This window comes from Hippocampus comes, unplaced genomic scaffold (assembly GCF_001891065.2).
Source record: "Hippocampus comes isolate QL1 unplaced genomic scaffold, H_comes_QL1_v1.1 scaffold177, whole genome shotgun sequence".
NCBI classification, from domain to species: Eukaryota; Metazoa; Chordata; class Actinopteri; order Syngnathiformes; family Syngnathidae; genus Hippocampus; species Hippocampus comes.
In genome coordinates, this window is record NW_017806158.1 from 180,045 (window position 1) to 199,133 (window position 19,089).

The 19,089-nt window shown below is 42.3% G+C and overlaps 1 protein-coding gene across 3 annotated transcripts in view; it reads left to right on the top strand.

Annotated features, from left to right (window-relative positions):
• The window catches only part of dscama (Down syndrome cell adhesion molecule a), a 93,740-nt gene that overhangs the window by 65,431 nt on the left and 9,220 nt on the right, over positions 1-19,089 (top strand). For all 3 annotated transcript variants that reach the window (XM_019895306.1, XM_019895308.1, XM_019895307.1), the window contains exons 12-23: positions 9,458-9,654; positions 10,052-10,148; positions 10,758-10,886; positions 11,002-11,169; positions 12,541-12,611; positions 13,492-13,735; positions 14,438-14,584; positions 16,037-16,192; positions 16,291-16,424; positions 16,663-16,816; positions 18,180-18,297; positions 18,404-18,567. In XM_019895306.1, the coding sequence (XP_019750865.1) occupies positions 9,458-9,654; positions 10,052-10,148; positions 10,758-10,886; positions 11,002-11,169; positions 12,541-12,611; positions 13,492-13,735; positions 14,438-14,584; positions 16,037-16,192; positions 16,291-16,424; positions 16,663-16,816; positions 18,180-18,297; positions 18,404-18,567 (1,779 nt within the window). The remainder of the gene's footprint in view (positions 1-9,457; positions 9,655-10,051; positions 10,149-10,757; positions 10,887-11,001; positions 11,170-12,540; positions 12,612-13,491; positions 13,736-14,437; positions 14,585-16,036; positions 16,193-16,290; positions 16,425-16,662; positions 16,817-18,179; positions 18,298-18,403; positions 18,568-19,089) is intronic.

Consider the following 19,089-nt stretch of genomic DNA (forward strand, 5'->3'; position numbering starts at 1 on the left):
CTGTGAAAGCATATAAATGTGTGTTCACCTCATATTATTTAAAAAACACAACAAATTGATGGATAACTAAATTCAAACTCAGAAGCTAATGAAAAGTGTTCAGAGATTATTCATTGGTTGATTATTCATTATTCAAGGTTGACATTCACGATTTGCTTTTGCGGGCCACATTCAATCATGTGGCGGGCCAGATCTGGCCCCCGGGCCACCAGTTTGCACTTATGACATACAGTAACATCCACCGCCATGAGGTTGAATGTACAACCCACCCACTTAAATCTAAATGAGGGCTGAGAGATGAGAACCACATGCATAAAAGTAAGACCTTTCTTTGGATGTAAGAAAATGTACAGAGGCAATCTCCCCTCTCAACTGCGCGCGTGTGCAATTGTGCAGCGCCCTCACCCGTTAAATTGCTCAAACAGGTGAAAAACAAGACAATACATCTGTATTTATACAGCGCTTTCACAGCACCTGCAGCTGTAACAAAGCGCTTTGACAGAACAGGTGACATAAAACAACAAAATAATCGAAAAATAATATAACAGGACACATAACATAAAACAAGGGTAGTCATACAATCGAAACCACTATTCCTGCATACGCTTTGTTGTTTGAAGCAACGAGAGATGAAAGAGGAGAGAATCAAAGTCTCCTTTCACCAGTAGATCAGAGACGTCATGCTCAAAACGGGTATCACATTCGAAAGTAAACAAGAAGCTGTAGCGTCCATTGATGGAAAAAATAAGGGATTGGTTCACTTCTCCTCTCCTATTTAGATCCACTTCAATTTCAAGTAGCGACTCTCAGTTTCCAACATGCACCCGCGCTGCGCGCCGACGCGCCTCTCTCGTCATGCTCAGCGCCCCCAGCCATCCATCCAGCCGCACGAATGCAGACTGTCCAATAGCGCCGACATGTCCGCTGAACAAAATGGGGCTGTGAAAAATGCTGCCCACTACAGGTGCAAAAAACACAACTGCCCCGGGGCTGTCAAGCGGCGACAGTCAAATAGCGCCGAAATCATGATGTTTCTCGCCTGACTTCCTATTTCCTTTGCCTCACTGACACAACACTGCAACCAAATGCTTTCATTGACCGTTCTGCCTCACCACAAGAGGCCAGACAATGCAAACTGAGAGGTTCCCTGCTTTGAAGCCCACCAGATTGGTTGGTTGTTTTTCATATCTCTATAGAAAGAACAAGGTAATAACAATTATTTCTTTTCCCGTAGGTGCTGGAGTCCCTCAATTCAAACCCATCGCCCTCAACTCAGGCTTTCGCATCGAAGTGCTGGTCAATGGCTCTTTGCTCATCAAACATGTGCTGGAAGAAGACAGTGGCTTCTACCTTTGTCGAGTCAGCAATGATGTTGGGGCTGATGTCAGCAAGTCCATGTATCTCAATGTCAAAAGTAAGTCTTGTAGGATAAACAACATATTTTAGACATTGTTCTCTTTGACGGGTAATTTCCCCCAAACAAATGTAAGCTTTTCAAATGACTCCTCATAATACTGTACCATTTAATTCATTAGAATTAGATCAACATTTAACTCTCAAGCGCAAAGCTGAAGTGAGTTGAAGTCAATTTTGTTTTGTGACTCGTGCCTGCTTTTTTTTTTTTTTTTTTGCATCAACGAATCCCACGAAAGACACAGATTGCATTACTCTGAGAAAATATAGCATTTATCCACTGAGCGGGTAAGGACTTAGCTTCCCTCCATTAATCCCTGAATTTTGCATGCTGCCAAGATTTGCTATGTGGAAAACATGAACGAGGGATAAAGAAAAAAAACAAGTTGAAGGAAGTAAGGGTTACACATCTGCCCTGACATTGTACATTACATACAGTATGGGTCCTACTTTGCCCACAAGATCAAGGATGCAAGACAGTCTCCAATTACCCATATCACATGCGCAGCCGACTACCTCATCTGCAAGGGGAGATCTTGCAGTTTACCAGCTGCCAATGTCATGCACGGACCCCAGCAAGTCTATTTTTGTTCCCATAATGTCAAGCATGGCCTACTCACTCGGACCGCCCTGTTTGTATGTAAATGAACATTGCTGCTAGATTGGGAAAGGCTCCTTCCTTCCCACCAAGGTGCAAACACCCTGTTACGCCCAATTCGACCTGCGCAAAGTCTGCCAAAATATCAAAAGAGAGAAAACTCCACCCATGCGCACAGTTGGACTATATTCATCCATCCATCCATTTTCCGATCTGCTTTATCCTGACAAAGGTCGCGGGGGGTGCTGGAACCTATCCCAGCCGTCTCCGCACAGTAGGCGGGGGGCACCCTGAACCGGTTGCCAGCCAATCGCATGTCACACAGAGGCGAACAACCATCCGTGCTCACACTCACACCTAGGGACAATTTAGTGTTCAATTAGCCTGCCATGAATGTTTTTGGAATGTGGGAGGAAACCGGAGTACCCGGAGAAAACCCACGCAGGCCCGAGGAGAACATGCAAACTCCACACAGGGAGGTCGGAGCTCGGATCGAACCCACAACTCTGCACTGTGAGGTCGACACACTAACCACTGGACCACCAGGCTGCCCTGGACTATATTCTATATTGTATATTTCATGAATAAATGACAAACCACTCACTAACATTCATGAATTCAACAGTTTGCTCCTAAAAGCCTCCCGTGTCAATTAGAGGTGACACAAAACAATAATTACAGCAAAAAAAAAAAAAATTGTTTGCTGTGCCATATTTTTAGTCATACAGTACTTTTTGTTCATAAGAATACTATCCTTATGGAGAAATTGAATTATAACGTAAATACAGTTCATTTTGCAGTATTCAAGATGTGCAGTAGAGCATGCCTGATCAATTGAGCTGAAATGACAAGGCTGTTGATTTATTTGTCTGTGTGTGTACGTGTGTGAACGCGCGATTCACAACCAGTCCATTGAGGCTTGGCACTCATTTCGATCAACCACAAGTAGATGAAACTTGTGCCCCTGTGGCTCTTATCAAGCCACAGCAGAGTACTCCCTGCTGAGCTCCTCTTTCTGTCTGCCAGCCTGAAATAAACAACAACAAGCGAGCACTCCTCATGGCCCTCCTTGTCATGACCCGTCACAGAAAAATGCACACAAGTGAAACCTCTTCATTCATAAGTCATGCCGGCGTTATTTTCAGTGAAATGTATTGAGACGTACCAATTGTTCTTTTGCCACACTTATAGCATGATGCATCATCATCAAAAGAGCGAGCCAATCAGAATGCTATCAGAGAATCTTCTCAAATGAAGTCTGGAAGTTACTTTTTAATATTCATCCATCCATTTTCTAATCCGTTTTATCCTCATGAGGATCGCGGGTGTGCTGGAGCTTATCCCAGCCGTTTTCAGGTAGTTAGGCGGGGTACACTCTGAACCGGTTGCCAGCCAATCGCAGTACTTTTTAATGTCATTTACAGTATTTATTTCATGTGCAATGACACTAAACAAATCTGTACTACATGACAGTCCGAGACGACGAGTGTCACTGTATTCAAATGCATTTAAAAATAAGCTTCATGTCTCTTGCATACAGTTATGGATAAAAATGGGTTTTCAGAACACTCACACTTCCTGCATAATTGGCTTCCTTTGGGAGATGCAGCACTGGGGCAAAAAAATAATAATAATAATATTGTCAAAATATGTAGAAGGGGTTCATGAGCTATGGATGAACCGATTTCAGTTTGGCTGTCTCTTTGTCATCCTTGATGAACAAGGAAGCATCCTGCTAACTAGCAAATACATGGACAAACATAAACATATATCCACAAATGCATTTTTATGTGTCTGTGGTTTTACTGTGTTGCATTATAGCAAAAAAAAGTGTGGCAGTGCACAAACAACATACAGTAACCCAGTACTATGTTAAAAAAAAAATCCGCTGTTGTACTGTGAGTGTCCATGTGTGTGTGTGTGTCAGCAATCCCTCAGGTGCAATCTGTGCTGCACTCAAAGATGCAGGCTGTTGTTAGGATACGTGTGTTGCCCTGATCTGTTGTCCATTGCTCTCCATAGTAATCTCAACCTCCTCTCCCCAATTGGGGGTTTGACTGTGCAGACGGCTCATTAACCCCTTAAAGATTTCTTTGTTTTGTTTGTTTGTTTTTTTTGATAGATGTTTAGCCAGTGGGGTTCGCTGTTTGTAGCTCTTAACAATCTGCAATATTGGCGCTGTTATCGTCTGCACACACTGTTTTTATGTTGTTTATCCAGGACAGTCGACCCCATTTGAACAGCTACTTAAGAGGCTTAGGAGGCCAATTAGGGAAGCACACAAGCTGACGCATGCTAAAGTCCTCACGTGACGGATAGTATGATCTTCGCTTTGTATTATTGGCCGTCCAAGCGTACCTTTTGAGTCAACAAACCAGGAGGAATCCATTGTATATTTTAAATGATATTCACTGAGATGTATGAATTTGGCAAAGGTCATATGACACAGGTGAGCAAGCAAAGCTCACGGGCTCAAAGGCACACGTTGGAGCACAAAGGACTGTGCTTACGACAACAAAACCACAATGTAAAGGTATACCGATCCGGTGACGCTATTATAAAAGAATAATGGGCCAGCGGCCTGATGCAATGGTTTAAATAGATTCCACTTTTCTACTCCTGGTAAATGAATTGCATCTATTGTAATACCCGAGCTTGGCACTTTCATTGTTATGAGTGCTTGTTCCTAGCCTAATGTCTCATCATAATACGCCATGCATCATCCTGGATGGACATCACCGCTGGACTAACGGCAGCAGAGGCTGACTGCACTTACCGCACTGGCATTAAGCTCCCCTGCTCGTGTTTATTTTTTATTTTTTTTCTCTCCCAAGTATCAGACAGCTTCTTATGTAACTCATAATCCATCACTGGATGCAGGTGGAAGCCGGTGATTTATACGTGCTTACCCGTCAAGCATCCTTACCTCCAAAACAGATGCAATTCAGGCAATTCATTACCAATCCACAGCGGATGCTATCAGAGTCAGTCAACAGCCACTCGGTTTTTATCATTGCCAATTAAGACCAATCAAGCCAATTTGGCATCATAATGTCACTAGACACAGCGGACGAGGGAAGAGAGCATAATGAGGTGTGTATGAGGAGAAGTGGTAAATGGCCTTTCGGTCACCAAACGGCGCCCTTCAAACAAGCAGAAGGAAGTCCCCTCTCTCCCTGATCTGTATCTCTTTCATCTTCTTAACTCATCTGCATCCACCACAAGCCCCCTCTTGGCTCCTGCGCAGAGACCCACCCAGTCTGCGGGCATACATTTGCTCTTTTGCTCCATGTCCAAGCCAATTGTGCAGCTAAGAGAATTATTTCAGTACATTGCAGGCGCCTAGTGAACTAGTCATCTCTGTGCAATTGCCAGAGCGCTCTCCTTTCCTCCAACCCCCCCAACCCCCAACCCTGGCTGGCTCTACCCCAGCACCCACTTACAAAGTGGCTGCAGGGCATGGAGCTCTACTCGTCATCTCTCGCCTGGCTCTCATGGCCCTGTCGAGCCAGAGTGCCCCGTGGCCAACATTGCCCTGTGAGGCAGCCAGCAACACAGTCCTGTACTGTTTATACGCTAATGTCGACAACATTATAACCGAAGGATTTTCAAGCTTATAATGTTGTCCTTAATAGAATTGCAAATAAGAATTTGAGGCCAGTAGTAGCGGTTGTGTATTTGTGACAAAACAAAACAAAACAAACAAAAAAATTTAGAAAGGTAAACACAGCAAGATCCTCTGGGAAATACGACACAAACAGCATTGGTGTCATGGCAGCAAAAATATACATGTAATGGTAGAGAAGATGGGCAACTCTGATGATAAGCAACCTAAAAGCTAGTAGCCATTCAATAAAAAATGTACTTGGGAGGGCGGCCCGGTGCTCCAGTGGTTAGCGCGTCGACCTCACAGTGCAGAGGTTGTGGGTTTGATCCCAGGCTCCAGCCTCCTTGTGTGGATTTTGCATGTTCTCCCCAGCCTGCTTGGGATTTCTCCGGGCCCTCCGGTTTCCTCCCGTATTCCAAAAACATGCATGGCAGGCTGATTGAACACTCTAAATTGTCCCTAGTGTGAGCACGGATGGTTGTTTGTCTCTTTGTGCCCTGCGATTGGCTGGCAAACGGTTCAGGGTGTCCTCCGCCTACTGCCCGAAGATGGCTGGGATAGCCTCCAGCACCCCACGCATCCCTTGTGAGGATAAAGTGGATCGGAAAATGGATGGATGGATGGATGGGATAAACCTGGAGCCTTTTTGTCCTCCTCCTAGGAACCGTAGACCCCAAAAAAGCCCAAACTCATTTTGGAGTGGATGATTACGAGTAGGATAATCGTAATGCATTTCATTCACTGATTATTGTCATTGATAGGGTTCAATGCATGCTATTGTCATAGTCATGAATGAAAACCAATGACTTCCACCAAACATATCAATGGAGTGCAGAATCCGTCTCCTTGCGCCTCAATCAAATTCACCAAAATTAAGTTGCGCCACAACTTAGACCTTCTTTTAACTGCTCTAAGGGCTAGTCTACTTTCTGTCACTGCATTGCCAGGTGTGGTAGGGGCGTGCAAAAGAAAGCACCCTCGGTGCATCAGAATGCTCAACAAAGCACAGCAAATTCCCAAACATGGTCAACTAGATATATGCCCTGGCACGAAAATGAAGATGCAGCAGTTTTTACGCCGAGTGCACAAGCGCCTGGATATGAAGATAGATCCCTAAAAGTTTACACGTGAAGAAATTATGTTTTTGTTAGAACAACACTGTTTACTATTGAGGGCACCAATTTAAATAACTCATCACGCACTCCTAATGGAACTGTTAACAGTCTCTATGAAGATGAAGAGTATTCTATCGTCTTGACGTTCTTTACAATAATGTATTTGCCAGTCTTCTATCAATTCTTCCTGTGTCATTTTGGGAGGCAACTCCAGACCAAATTTAATTTCAATAGCAGGCAACCGAAACTATTTTGTGAAAAGAAAATCAGCTTCTTTTGGTCAAATGTGCTACTTGGTAATTTCGTTGGACCTGTTTGCGGGACATCCACTAACTCACTGAGTAAAGATACTCGACGCTTTAAACCCAAAAATAATAGATCTGTATTTTTAAAATGAAGTGCAGTAGTTATTTAATCTTGCACTTCTTTGTATTGCAATACTATATTACTGACACGTTAACTATGAGGCAGTATGATCAATTAAAATTGAGTAACTACACCGAAAGGTATTCAGGTTCAGAAATGAAATGTATGATACTGTACATATATAGCATACACAGGAAGCTACTCACATGTTGATGTTATATTATTTATAGAATATAATATGTATTTGTATACTCAGGTACACATAACATTTCAACACAATTCACCACAATGTACATTTTGGTTGAGTCCTGCATTGCACCATTCAGGGCATGATTGTGTAATCATCATTATGCTGGGAAAAATCAATGTCAGGTCCATGTTCTATTGGCCACTCAAAATGGTCCTTTTTCTAAGAGCAGAGGCAGGAGCATGAGCGGGAGGAGGAGAGGAAAGCAACCGTCCGATGCTGGTTGGCATGGTAACCTGGCCAGGTGAAAGGAAGCCTGGGAGGAGGGAGGAAAGGGAATAGAAAGGGAGGAGGGGGGGGTGCTTTTGTCTCACGGGAGTAGCCTATCAGCCACTGGCCTATGTGCTACAATCCCCTGTATGTTTCATCACTACCTTCTGGGTGGCTTTGGAGAAACACAATTGTATGTACAGTATACATACACCAAACACCTGTGCATTGTGTTTGTTTTTTTTTTTTACTTGTCCTAGTGGTGTACAATACTAAAATGGCTCTACTTACATTCATTTATATTGTAGCTGTTGCATTTTTTTTTTCCAAGACACATGCAACAACACTGAAGTAATGATCACAGGTTGCGGGGGGTGCTGGAGCCTATCCCAGCTGTCTTCGGGCAGTAGGCGGGGTACACCCCTGACCCAGTGGCCAGCCACTCGCAGTGCACAGATAGACATCCAACCATCTGGTCTCACACTCACACCTCAGAGTGTTTCATTAACCTGCCACGCATGTTTTTGGAATATGGGAGGAAACCGCAGTACCCGGAGAAAACCCACGCAGGCACGGGGAGAACATGCAAACACCACACAGGAAGGCCAGAGCCGGAATCGAACCCCGAGACTTCTGCACTGTGAGGCCGACGTGCTATATACTGTATTTGCAATTCAAAATCACAATTCGTGACATCACACACTGTGATTTTTGGGAGTATTGCACTTAACATGCAAATTGACAATCATGTCATTATCTTATCAACTCATAATGTCAGAATATAATGTATATACACTGCAGTAAGGTCACCAAGAAGCGTCAGGCGTGTAGCCTGTTCTACAAATTGCTCACCGGAGATGGGACATTAAGATTTGCTAGAAATGTTGTAGAAGTGATCCCGAAATGCAAACATTTGTAAACATGTATCGACATCAAATCGTTTCAGAATGATATTTCTTTGTGTCCCACTTTGATAATCACTGTGAGAGATTGTTTACATGTACCCATGCAGAAGCTCTTTTAAAAAAGGTCGGTGACCTCAGGTGCATCGAATGCAGTATCTGCAGGCCTACTATTTAAAAACAATATCAAATGTCATGCAGATTTAATTGATTTCTCCGCTACATTCTGGATGCTGAAACCATTTGATGTTCGCCATTCAGGCTTCTTATTTCCGCTAGAAAAAGAAGTTGAGCTCCTTCCCTCATTGCTGTTTGTCACCTTGTGGATTGTTCCAGACTGCCAGGAGTGTCAACAACGTCGCCATGTTCTTAGCCACTTCTGTGAGAGTAGTTGTGCTCTAAAATAAACGTTTACATAGAGTCTTAGCCATTATCTTTTTCCCTCTTTTTTTTTCTTTTTGAATGTGCCTCACAAAAAATTTATATTTGTCATGCAAAATAAATCAGCGTTCTTTTCCGTAGACGAGCCCCAAATGGCTGCGGAGTAAATAAGAGATGAGGCTTAAATGTTTGCAACCTCTTGCCTGACACTTCTCATCACATCACATGGAGTCACGCTTTACATCCGGATGTGTTTGTGTGTGCGTGTATGCGCTTGAGTATCTGGGGGAGGGACCAGAGAGCTGCTATGTTTTCTGAGAGATATCGCCAGCGTGTATTTGGTGAGATGTCTTCGGAGGGTTCATTGTACCTTTTAGTCGCCTCACATACAAGATACATGCCAACACCTCTTGTTGCATTTAATTCCTAGGAGGAAAAGTACTTACTCTCCTACATTACATTGAAAATTCATTGTGAGGTGGTTACCATTTGCTCCTAATGTTTTTATCATGATATTACAGAACTGGTTTGATCATGTGAGATCTTCCCAAAGTAAACACTTGCAAAACATTCTGAGTGTTTTTTTTTCCCCCCTCCTCTTAATTTATTATGAACCAGTTCCTGCCATGATCACATCGTACCCCAACACCACACTGGCCACGCAAGGTGAGGAGAAGAAAATGAGCTGCACGGCTCATGGCGAGAAGCCCATCATGGTACGCTGGGACAAGGAGGAACGTATCATCAACCCTGAGACCAGTCGCTACGTGGTGACGGTCAAGGAGGTCGGAGATGAAGTCATCTCCACCCTGCAGGTAAGAGTGTACTTTTCAAGTTAAATATTCTTCTAACTTCCCAATAATAGTCAAGGCCCTTTTTATGGGTGTTATGATGAGTTAATGAACAATTGGTGGCAGAATGAATGCGCATCATTACCCACTGCCAATGTACGAAACCCAAATGTCCTGTGGAAGAGAGATGAAAAACTGACCTGTTCAAAAGTGTCTCTGTAGTTAGTATTGATGACTGATGGGTCACATTTGGCAAAATAATTTGGAACCACAGTGCAGCAAAGTGGGGAAAAAGGGTATTACAACATCTCAAATATGTACATTTGACAAAATATGTCCCAGTTACAAAAACATGAGAACTCAAGATATGATGGACTGTCAATATATTCTTTTGACAAATTCACTATGGTGCTTTTATCAGATCATGCCCACAGTGAGGGAGGACTCGGGCTTTTTTTCCTGCCACGCCATCAATTCTTTTGGTGAAGACCGAGGGATCATACAGCTCACAGTGCAAGGTAAAAACCACTTCTGCTTCACGGTAGAAACATCTCGAGTGGAACCTCTCAAGTTAAACACATTTACCTCCTATTCGTTCAGATTTCAAAACAATTATTTGCAAAGGAAGTCATGAATATTGAAATAATCCGTTCCAGAGTTTGGCACCCTGATAAATGCTGGAAAGGCAATGTCTGAAGTAACATGTCTTGTATTCATACAGCATCAGGCATGCACAGGAGAGAATTTTAAATTTGTAAGAGCTTGAAAACACTCTTTACCTTATTGGATATGATACTGAAGTCTTTTTGCTTTGAATTTGTCATAACTTTTCCTCTTCTCATCACACACCCTGAGGAGGTTGGTCCATTTTTTCTGAATTTGTGTCAAAAAGCAGCCCAGCAGCAAAATCTACAGACATCTTTTCGTGTTTGCTGAGCTCTTGTGATGTACGATTTGCTGACTTGACGTCATTTAAGATATTCCCTGGATATTGCCACGTTGGACTTTTGATTTTAAAGCTTCCCTTATGTAATTGTGAATTGAATCCAGCAAACCTTCATCATTTACTGTGACCGCAGCAATAGTGAAAACATGACTTGTCAACTTTGCTCTTTGCAACTTTGCAGAGCCTCCTGATCCCCCAGAAGTGGAAATCAGAGAAGTGAAGGACAGAACGATTGCTCTACGTTGGACTATGGGATTTGATGGCAATAGCCCAATCACAGGCTTTGATATTGAGAGCAAAAACAAATCGGGTAGGGCACAATGTCTCATATGAAATGTGATCCACAAATAATCATTTCATTAAAGCCCTGGCTTGCCTTCAACACCCCCCCCCCCCTATAAACTGCACCTTCTCCCCTTTTACAGCCTCCTGGGACACAGCTCAGAAGACCAAAGATGTCTCACCTCAGCTCAACCAGGCCACAATCATTGACCTGCACCCTTCCTCCACGTACAACATCCGCATGTTTGCCAAGAACCTGATCGGAAAGAGCGAGGCCAGTAATGAGCTCACCATCACCACCGACGAAGCTGGTAAACCATTGCTGCTCTGTCATCTGTGGTCTAAATATATACCGTATTTTCTGCACTATAAGGTGCTTCGGATTATAAGGCGCACCTTCAATGAATGGCCTATTTTAAAACTGTTTTCATCTATAGGGCGCACTGCATTATAAGGCGCATCGAAGCTCCAGCAGTGGCTGCGGTTGCATTATGCATCCACTAGATGGTGCTACGCGACAGGAACACAAAATACTGTACAAAATACTGTCCAGCTTTATTTATACAGAGCCTTCACAACTGCTGCAGCTGTAACAAAGCCATTAAAACTAGTCACAAACACTGACATGAAACATAAATACAAATGGCATTACAAAACAATAAATGAAAGACAAAAGTTATGAAGACAATTGATTCAACAAAATGGCACACACACTTCCTGGACTCACATCCACAAGGGGCTAAATATCCTAAGAAGTCTTGCTTGTCTCCTTCTTCCTTCGTTTTGTCAGTAGTAAACTATGCTTTTGGTGTTATCTTCATTTCATCATGGCTGCGCAAAGCTCACAAAGTAGTAGTCTGTTTGAGTGTGTGTTGGTGAATACACGTCAATTAGTGTTGGCACAACCTTTTTAGTAGAATTGGTTCCTGCTAGTAATCACCACTAGATGGCATCAGAACACTAATAGGGAAACAACTCTATGGGGACTCGAAAGTGAGTTACAGTCACTTTGAATTGGGTGCATTGGATTATAGGGCGCACCGTCGGCTTTTGAGAAAATTGTATGCTTTTAGGTGCACCTTATAGTCAGGAAAATACGGTACTTTATAAACTCGCATTTCTATGTGTCCACCTGTACAAACTCAGCCCCTTAATCCATTCAGAAGCCTCAATGTCTTGTCTATGTTTATTTTTATATCGCACAAGAAGCGGACAAGTATGTTTTTGATTATTACAGGTTATTTCGACTTCACGAAACGATAATACCGATTACAGGCAATACCAAACACAGGTCTAAAGTTAAAGACAAGAAACAAAAGGAGGGTCACCGCTGACGAGGTCAATTCATTAACATCCCGGTGACATCAGTACCGTTGGCTCTGTTGCATTATTGAACACACGCTGACCCTGCACTAAAAGCAGAACTTTTCAATTAGCCGCCTGAGTAATAAATGTCACACAATGGTCAATAGAGTCCGTTTTAGACCCCTTTCTGCAAATGAGCCCCCCCCCCCTTCTGTTCATCTATCCAACTATCACCCCTTTGCAGAGCACTTCCACCCATACGCAAGAAAACGCTTTTAAACTCCACCCATCACATTTGTGCAAGCCGCCAGGTCCAGACACACTTAGATATATTTGTCTTGCTGATGAATTAACACGTGTTGTAAATCTGTCTCCAGCCCCTGATGGACCACCTCAGGATGTGCAGCTGGAAGCCCTCTCTTCTCAGAGCATCAAAGTCTCCTGGAGGGTACGTTACTATTGTGTTTATGACATTGTTTTATGTGACGAATTGTTTGAAATTACATGTCTTGCACTGTGCATTACAAAGTACAACAAAGGACATTCATGTTTTGTCTGTGTACATTCACAGTCATCCAGGTGATAGAAAAAAATCAAATGGTTAAATCGAGGCAACTGGACTGGTTTTGTTTGATAAAGATGCTTCAACTTCTTCTGATCTGAATTTTTAGTTTGGCAAAACTAAAATTGTAATTGTTTGCTTGTTTGCGGGTATTTAGGTACATTTTCTAGTGTGGCATAGTCATGTGAGCCCAAAGACATTGATGCAGCTCACTCATGAAATTGCGAAAGTGACCAAAGGGAAAAAAAAGTTTTGCATACTTTTTCCGGCCCGATGAGTTGATGTTTATTTGTACGTTGAATGCAGCACCGGTAAAAACAAACTGGTTTGTAGGATTAGTGGGCGATAAGATGTCCGCTGTAGAAACCGCTGTCCCTGAAAGGGTGAATAATTTTCAAGGGGAGCCAACCTCCACTTTTCAAGAAAGGCACTTGTGATGTTTTTATTTGGTATCACGGTGAACAGTATGCTTCATTTCATCCTTTTCAGGACTGTTTCTGCTTGGTTTGATATTCAACAACCAATCTGTTTTGGCTTCATTTAATTTGAATCCATCAAAATCTTTCTGTCTTTTTTTTTTTTTTTTTAAGTCTGTGTGAAGAAGCCAAAATTGACAAAATACGAGTAGGTTACAAAAATAACTTTGGTCAGGGAGGCTTCGTGCAGTTGGTAGATCCTGTCGTCGAAAGTTCATTGTCTTTCGTATATTTCAGCCCCAGTATGAGTGTTGACATTCATCAATAACCCTTTGGCACTTTTCTGTTAGGCACCGAAGAAACACCTCCAGAATGGTGCAATCAAAGGCTACCAGGTGGGCTACAGAGAGTACAGCTCAGGTGGAAACTACCAGTTCAGCGTAATTAGCGTCGAGACAACCGGTGATAACGCCGAAAGCTTGGTATTGGACAATCTCAAGAAGTTCACCCAATATGGCGTTGTGGTGCAAGCCAGTAACAGTGCAGGCACTGGGCCATCTTCCACCGAGGTGGCTGCCACTACACTGGAGGATGGTAAGAAAGCAGGCAAAAATCTCCACAATTGAATTCCTTTGAATAGGACACATTTTGACACCGAATGGCGGGAGAACATGTACATTGCGGTTCAAGTCTAATCAGTGACCTCAAGATATGGACTCCAAAAACTTCTCTTTATCCATTTTGTACATACATATTTTACAACTCTTCCGAAGAATAAAACAGGATGGATGGCAGGGGACCCTCGAGCCACTCGTTGAAACGAGAGTATACTATACTATTTTGAGAATTTAACAGATTAAATTATGCTAATAAAAGAATAATAACATAAAAAAAAATACATACAAGTATGAGTATTGGCACACTCTAATTATATACCCTGTACTTTGTAAGAAGACCCCCCCCCCCCCCCCCCCCCAAAAACAAAAAATAAATTAGAATGTAAATCATTTTCAATATGCCTGTTAGGTCCCCATTTCTGTCAATATATCATTGATCAAGATCTCAGACTTCCTGTTGCCTTAGTAACAAAATAAACACGCCAAATACATTTCATGCTTGTTCTACTGTGGTCAGTGTCAGAAACGAGCAGTTTGGTGGTGCCCTTTCGTGAGTCATTTGTGAGGTTACGTTACACCCTAGTGGAGATTAGGGGGTACTGCTATGTCTCTTCACTCGTTCAAGAGCGGCTGCTGTTTGCGTAGGAACATCATCTCTCCTGTTCTTCTCCCTCGCCAGTTCCAAGTCGTCCTCCAGAGCACGTCCAAGCCACGGCTACGTTTCCAGAGGTCATCTCTCTATCCTGGCTGACCCCTCCTAAAGATGCTCTGAATGGTAACCTTCTGGGCTTCAGGGTGATCTACTGGGCCAACCTGCCCGATGGAGGTACTGCATAGACAGTAAACACTCATTTGCACTTTGCGTTTGTTATTGATAAAGTCACTGTGGTGTTTGCATTAGTTTATTTCCAGATGTATATCTTTCTAAACTAGAAGTGGGTCACATGCTCTGATTCCTGAATATCCTCTCGCTTGCAGCAGTTTGCGTACATCCTTGACTTGGCTTGGTTTCAGTATGACTCAGAAATTAATTATCAACTAATTTCTGCTTCTTCTCAAATTTGCTATGAGCTAAGAAAAACAGTGTTATGCTGAGTAATAAGGTTTGTTACTGATGCCGGTGAGTAAGTTGTAGCTTGGAGTCACCCACGTGCATTGTGGGTAGCCTACAAGGAGTAATTTTCTTTGGGCCAAAATTGTCCCTGGCAATGGGACGTCAGATAACACGCTATAGCTACAACCATTGTCGCAAGCTGGATTCGCGTGAGTGGGAGTCCGTTGTGACAGCGCAATTACCTTTGACCCTTGCCCTGTCACATCATGTTGGCCCACACATTAACCGTGAATGCCGAAGGACTTGACAACCACGATGAGTTTGCGTGGGAACAGTAGGCAGTCTCAGTATGTGGATTAAAACAACAAAGCATTTTATCTAAGCAGACAGTACAGCATCCCTCGTAATGTTTTATAAGTTTGTTTTCCTCTTGAATATCCAGAATATACCATTTTTTTCATAGTCTATAGGTAGAATGTACAATCGTGGAAAAAATACAGTATATATTTTTGAATAATCAGCAGGGGGCAGTGTAACAATCTGACAAACACTGGCCAAATATTGTGCTTTTTTTTTTAAATTTACTGGATATATAAAATGAAATTAGCGATGTATCGTTTTCGTCCGTTTTTTGTTTTTACTTAAATGTCTTTTAACAATATGGTATAAAAAATGAACAACACACAATATAAATAATACAGTTAAATGTCATTCTGTAAACTGTGTTGAGCCGACTGAAAATCCTCAGCGATTTAAATAGAATTTATGACAATTACGTATCATCTTCTGTGTCTCACTTCCATCAGACCTAAATAAAAAGCCAAAAAATGTTGCAAGGGTATTAATTATTTGATGAGCTTTATCATACTTATTTATTTTGTTTTTGCTGTTGTTTGTTTTATAGCCAGTTTTCTGTTTTTGTGATTCATGCAGATTGAAACAACCTATAACCTACTTTGAGTGAACAACAGCAAATAGCAAATAACATAAGAAAGATGGTTCATCCTTTTTGGGTTTAATCTGTATGTGATCACATTAGCTTTCAAGTTCCCATTCTTCTTGTCTTTTAATTGCTAATGAGAAGCAAGAGACATGCAGAAATGATATTATCGTATATATCCTGTGGAGACAAATTAAAAGCGAGATGGAAACGAAGCTCTGGACAGGGAAGCATATAAATGCTTTCAAAATTGGGAGTGAATTGTCTTCATACTTTCTCCTCAGAGCTTGGAGAGATCAGGAATGTTACCACTTCCAAGCCATCACTGGAGTTGGACGGGCTGGAGAAATACACTAACTACAGCATCCAGGTGTTAGCCTTCACCCGAGCAGGTGACGGGGTTCGCAGTGAACAGATTTACATCCGCACCAAGGAGGACGGTAGGCAGTCATTATCATAATCGCAAAGATGGCGATCAGATTGTAAAAAAATTTAAAGACATAAGTACTACTGGAGTATAACTTTCTTTGTATTTCAGTTCCCGGTCCTCCTGGAGGTGTGAAGGCAGCAGCTGCTTCCAACTCAGTCGTGTTTGTGTCATGGCTTCCTCCACTCAAAGTGAACGGCATCATCAGGAAATACACTGTTTTCTGCTCCAACCCGCACCCTACGGTAATACAATACTGCATCGTAACATAAATATAATGACAGACGGAAAAAAAAAAAAATCTGATTATTGTATTGTAACTGTACGGTATATAGACTGTCTGTACTGTTAACACCCACGTGCTAGCTAAATTCACATGACTTCAAAAAATTACTTTTTTTGACATTTTTCAGTTCAGTGCACAGGTTGATTACTTTTTAGTTGTTACAGAAAGTTCAGAATAAAATATCTTCCCACACACAGGTCAGCAGTGAGTTTGAGGCGACCCCAGATGTGTTTTTCTACCGGATCCCCAACCTGAGCAGAAACCGTCAATACAGCATCTGGGTGGTGGCTGTCACTGCTGCCGGCCGTGGAAATGCCAGCGAAATCATCACTGTTAAACCCATGGCTGAAGGCAAGTGAAACTATGGAATGTTGTATTATTTTGTCATTTTATGTTAACTGTTCTTTTGATGGCGCCGAGGGCACCCGCAGCGGCTCCTCTCTCTCTTGTGTTTGAGAGGAATGAAATTTCATCTGTGCTTGAACTTGAACTTGAACTTAAAAACATTAACGAATGGCAACTGCCTGGTTGCGCAGTTTTGAAAGTCTCAGGTGTGCCTCTCCTCTTAGACCAGAGGACATCAGTTTGAGAGAACAGTATTAGAAACAGTGCTCTGTTTTCCCCAAATTAAATCAAATCAACAAATACAAAATAAATGAACCCTTTCATGCACCCTGTAACCTGATAACCTGATAAGCTGTCCACCGTCGTAACCGCTGTCCCTGAAAGGGTTAAATACAACACCGAAGAAGTGTTATAACAAAAGCCACAACACTACATGGCATCAGTAAAATGCTCATGACCTCTCATGTGACCCTGTCTGAACATCACTTTCTTAGTGTGAGCATGGATGATCGCATATGCAGATAAAACCGCCAGGTAGCAAGACCCATGGCTCTTATCAGGGCTTTCACCTTGTATTTTATGGATTATCTCTGCATTCGAGGGCGAAGATATGCAGCCATATGTGACTCAGAGAATGTAAGCGTCTAAAAGAAGAGGAATGGAAAGAAAATCAGACCATCCCTAATTTTAATGCTCCTGACCAGTCCCAAGTTTGTATATTCTGGTGAAAATGTTTGTCTTTTAGGGATCCTAAACATGATCCGCCCCTCCAAAAAACTCACTTAACCCTTTCAGGGACAGGGTGCATGAAAGGGTTCATTGCATCGCCTGGAACGTCAAAAGAAGCCAGTTTCACTGAACTTCAGCAGATGTATTGAACTAAACAAGACACAAAAAATGTCAAGGACCCATGCCTGAAATGAAACAGGAAGTCAGCCACTTTGATTTGAAGCATCTATTTTGGAATACTTTGACAAACTCCAACAAGGGATTTAGTTTCAGTGGAATGAGCCCCCAATGCGAAGCATCACAGACCAGTGATTCCCAACCAGTGTCCCACAGCACATTAAGCGTACCATGAGAGCTCATCAGAAAATTATTCGACTTCACTTAATCAGTCCACTGATTATTTGTTTCTACCAGAAATAATTTATCTTTGTTCAGCTATCTATGACAGAGATGTATCGTGGCAGGCAAAACAAATGAACTGTGTATACACCTTTTGTGACATTTTTATTTGGTGGTATGCCAGGAATTTAACGTGGGGAGGAACATGACGTCAAAGTTTGAGAGTAAATTTGGGGATTTACTATAAAAACCGCTGCTTGCAGTTTAAAATAGATTCTATTATCTTTTTCTTTTTTTATAGCTCCAGCACGCATCTTGACCTTCAACAGGACAGTCACGACACCTTGGATGAAAGACATTGTGTTGCCTTGTAAGGCAGTAGGAGATCCTTCGCCAACAATCAAGTGGTTGAAGGAAATGTGAGTATCCATACGGCGGTGTGACTGTCAACTAATGTATCTGTTGTCATTGCTCATTTAACCCACAAAACATAAAACCAATTCACGTGACCTATCTGTGTTGCAGCAATGGAACCCCGGCACCTGTTGTGATTGACAGCCGGCGCAGTGTCCATGGTAACGGCAGCCTTGTTATTCGGACGGTGAAAGCAGAGGACTCTGGGAACTATACTTGTGTTGCAAGTAATAGCTTTGGCTCTGAAAAAATCGTCCTCAACCTGCAGGTTCAAGGTAGGAAATGGAGTACAGTCAACCGCCGCATATTTGTACCTCCATATTCACAAATTCGCCTCGTCACTATTTTATTTGTTTCTTCACCAATCCTATCCTCCTCCACCTATTCACTGTTATGGTGCTCTGACCAATTCAAGTAGTACTTTGGCACCATCTTCTGGCATTGTGGTGCCAAATAACTATGACAAAGTGAATTGAGTAGCTTAATCAAAACAAAATTAGGACTTCTGAATGATTGTGAATCTCAATGGTTCAATGTTACATTTAAAATGTTTTAAATGCATTGCTGCCATATGTTGACAAATGTTAGTGGAAAGGAACTATGCTGAAGTGGGTGGAGGAGTTTCATTTAGACAAAAGTAATGCTTTGCTGCCAGCTTGTGGCATATATAGGGGATTACGAACACTATTTGGTGCCCATCAGTTACTCACGGAATTTTGGTATTTGCAGCAGACCTCCATCCGGATCCCTGCAAATTAGCGGGTGAATGCTGGAATACAGTCAAAAAAAATGTCCCT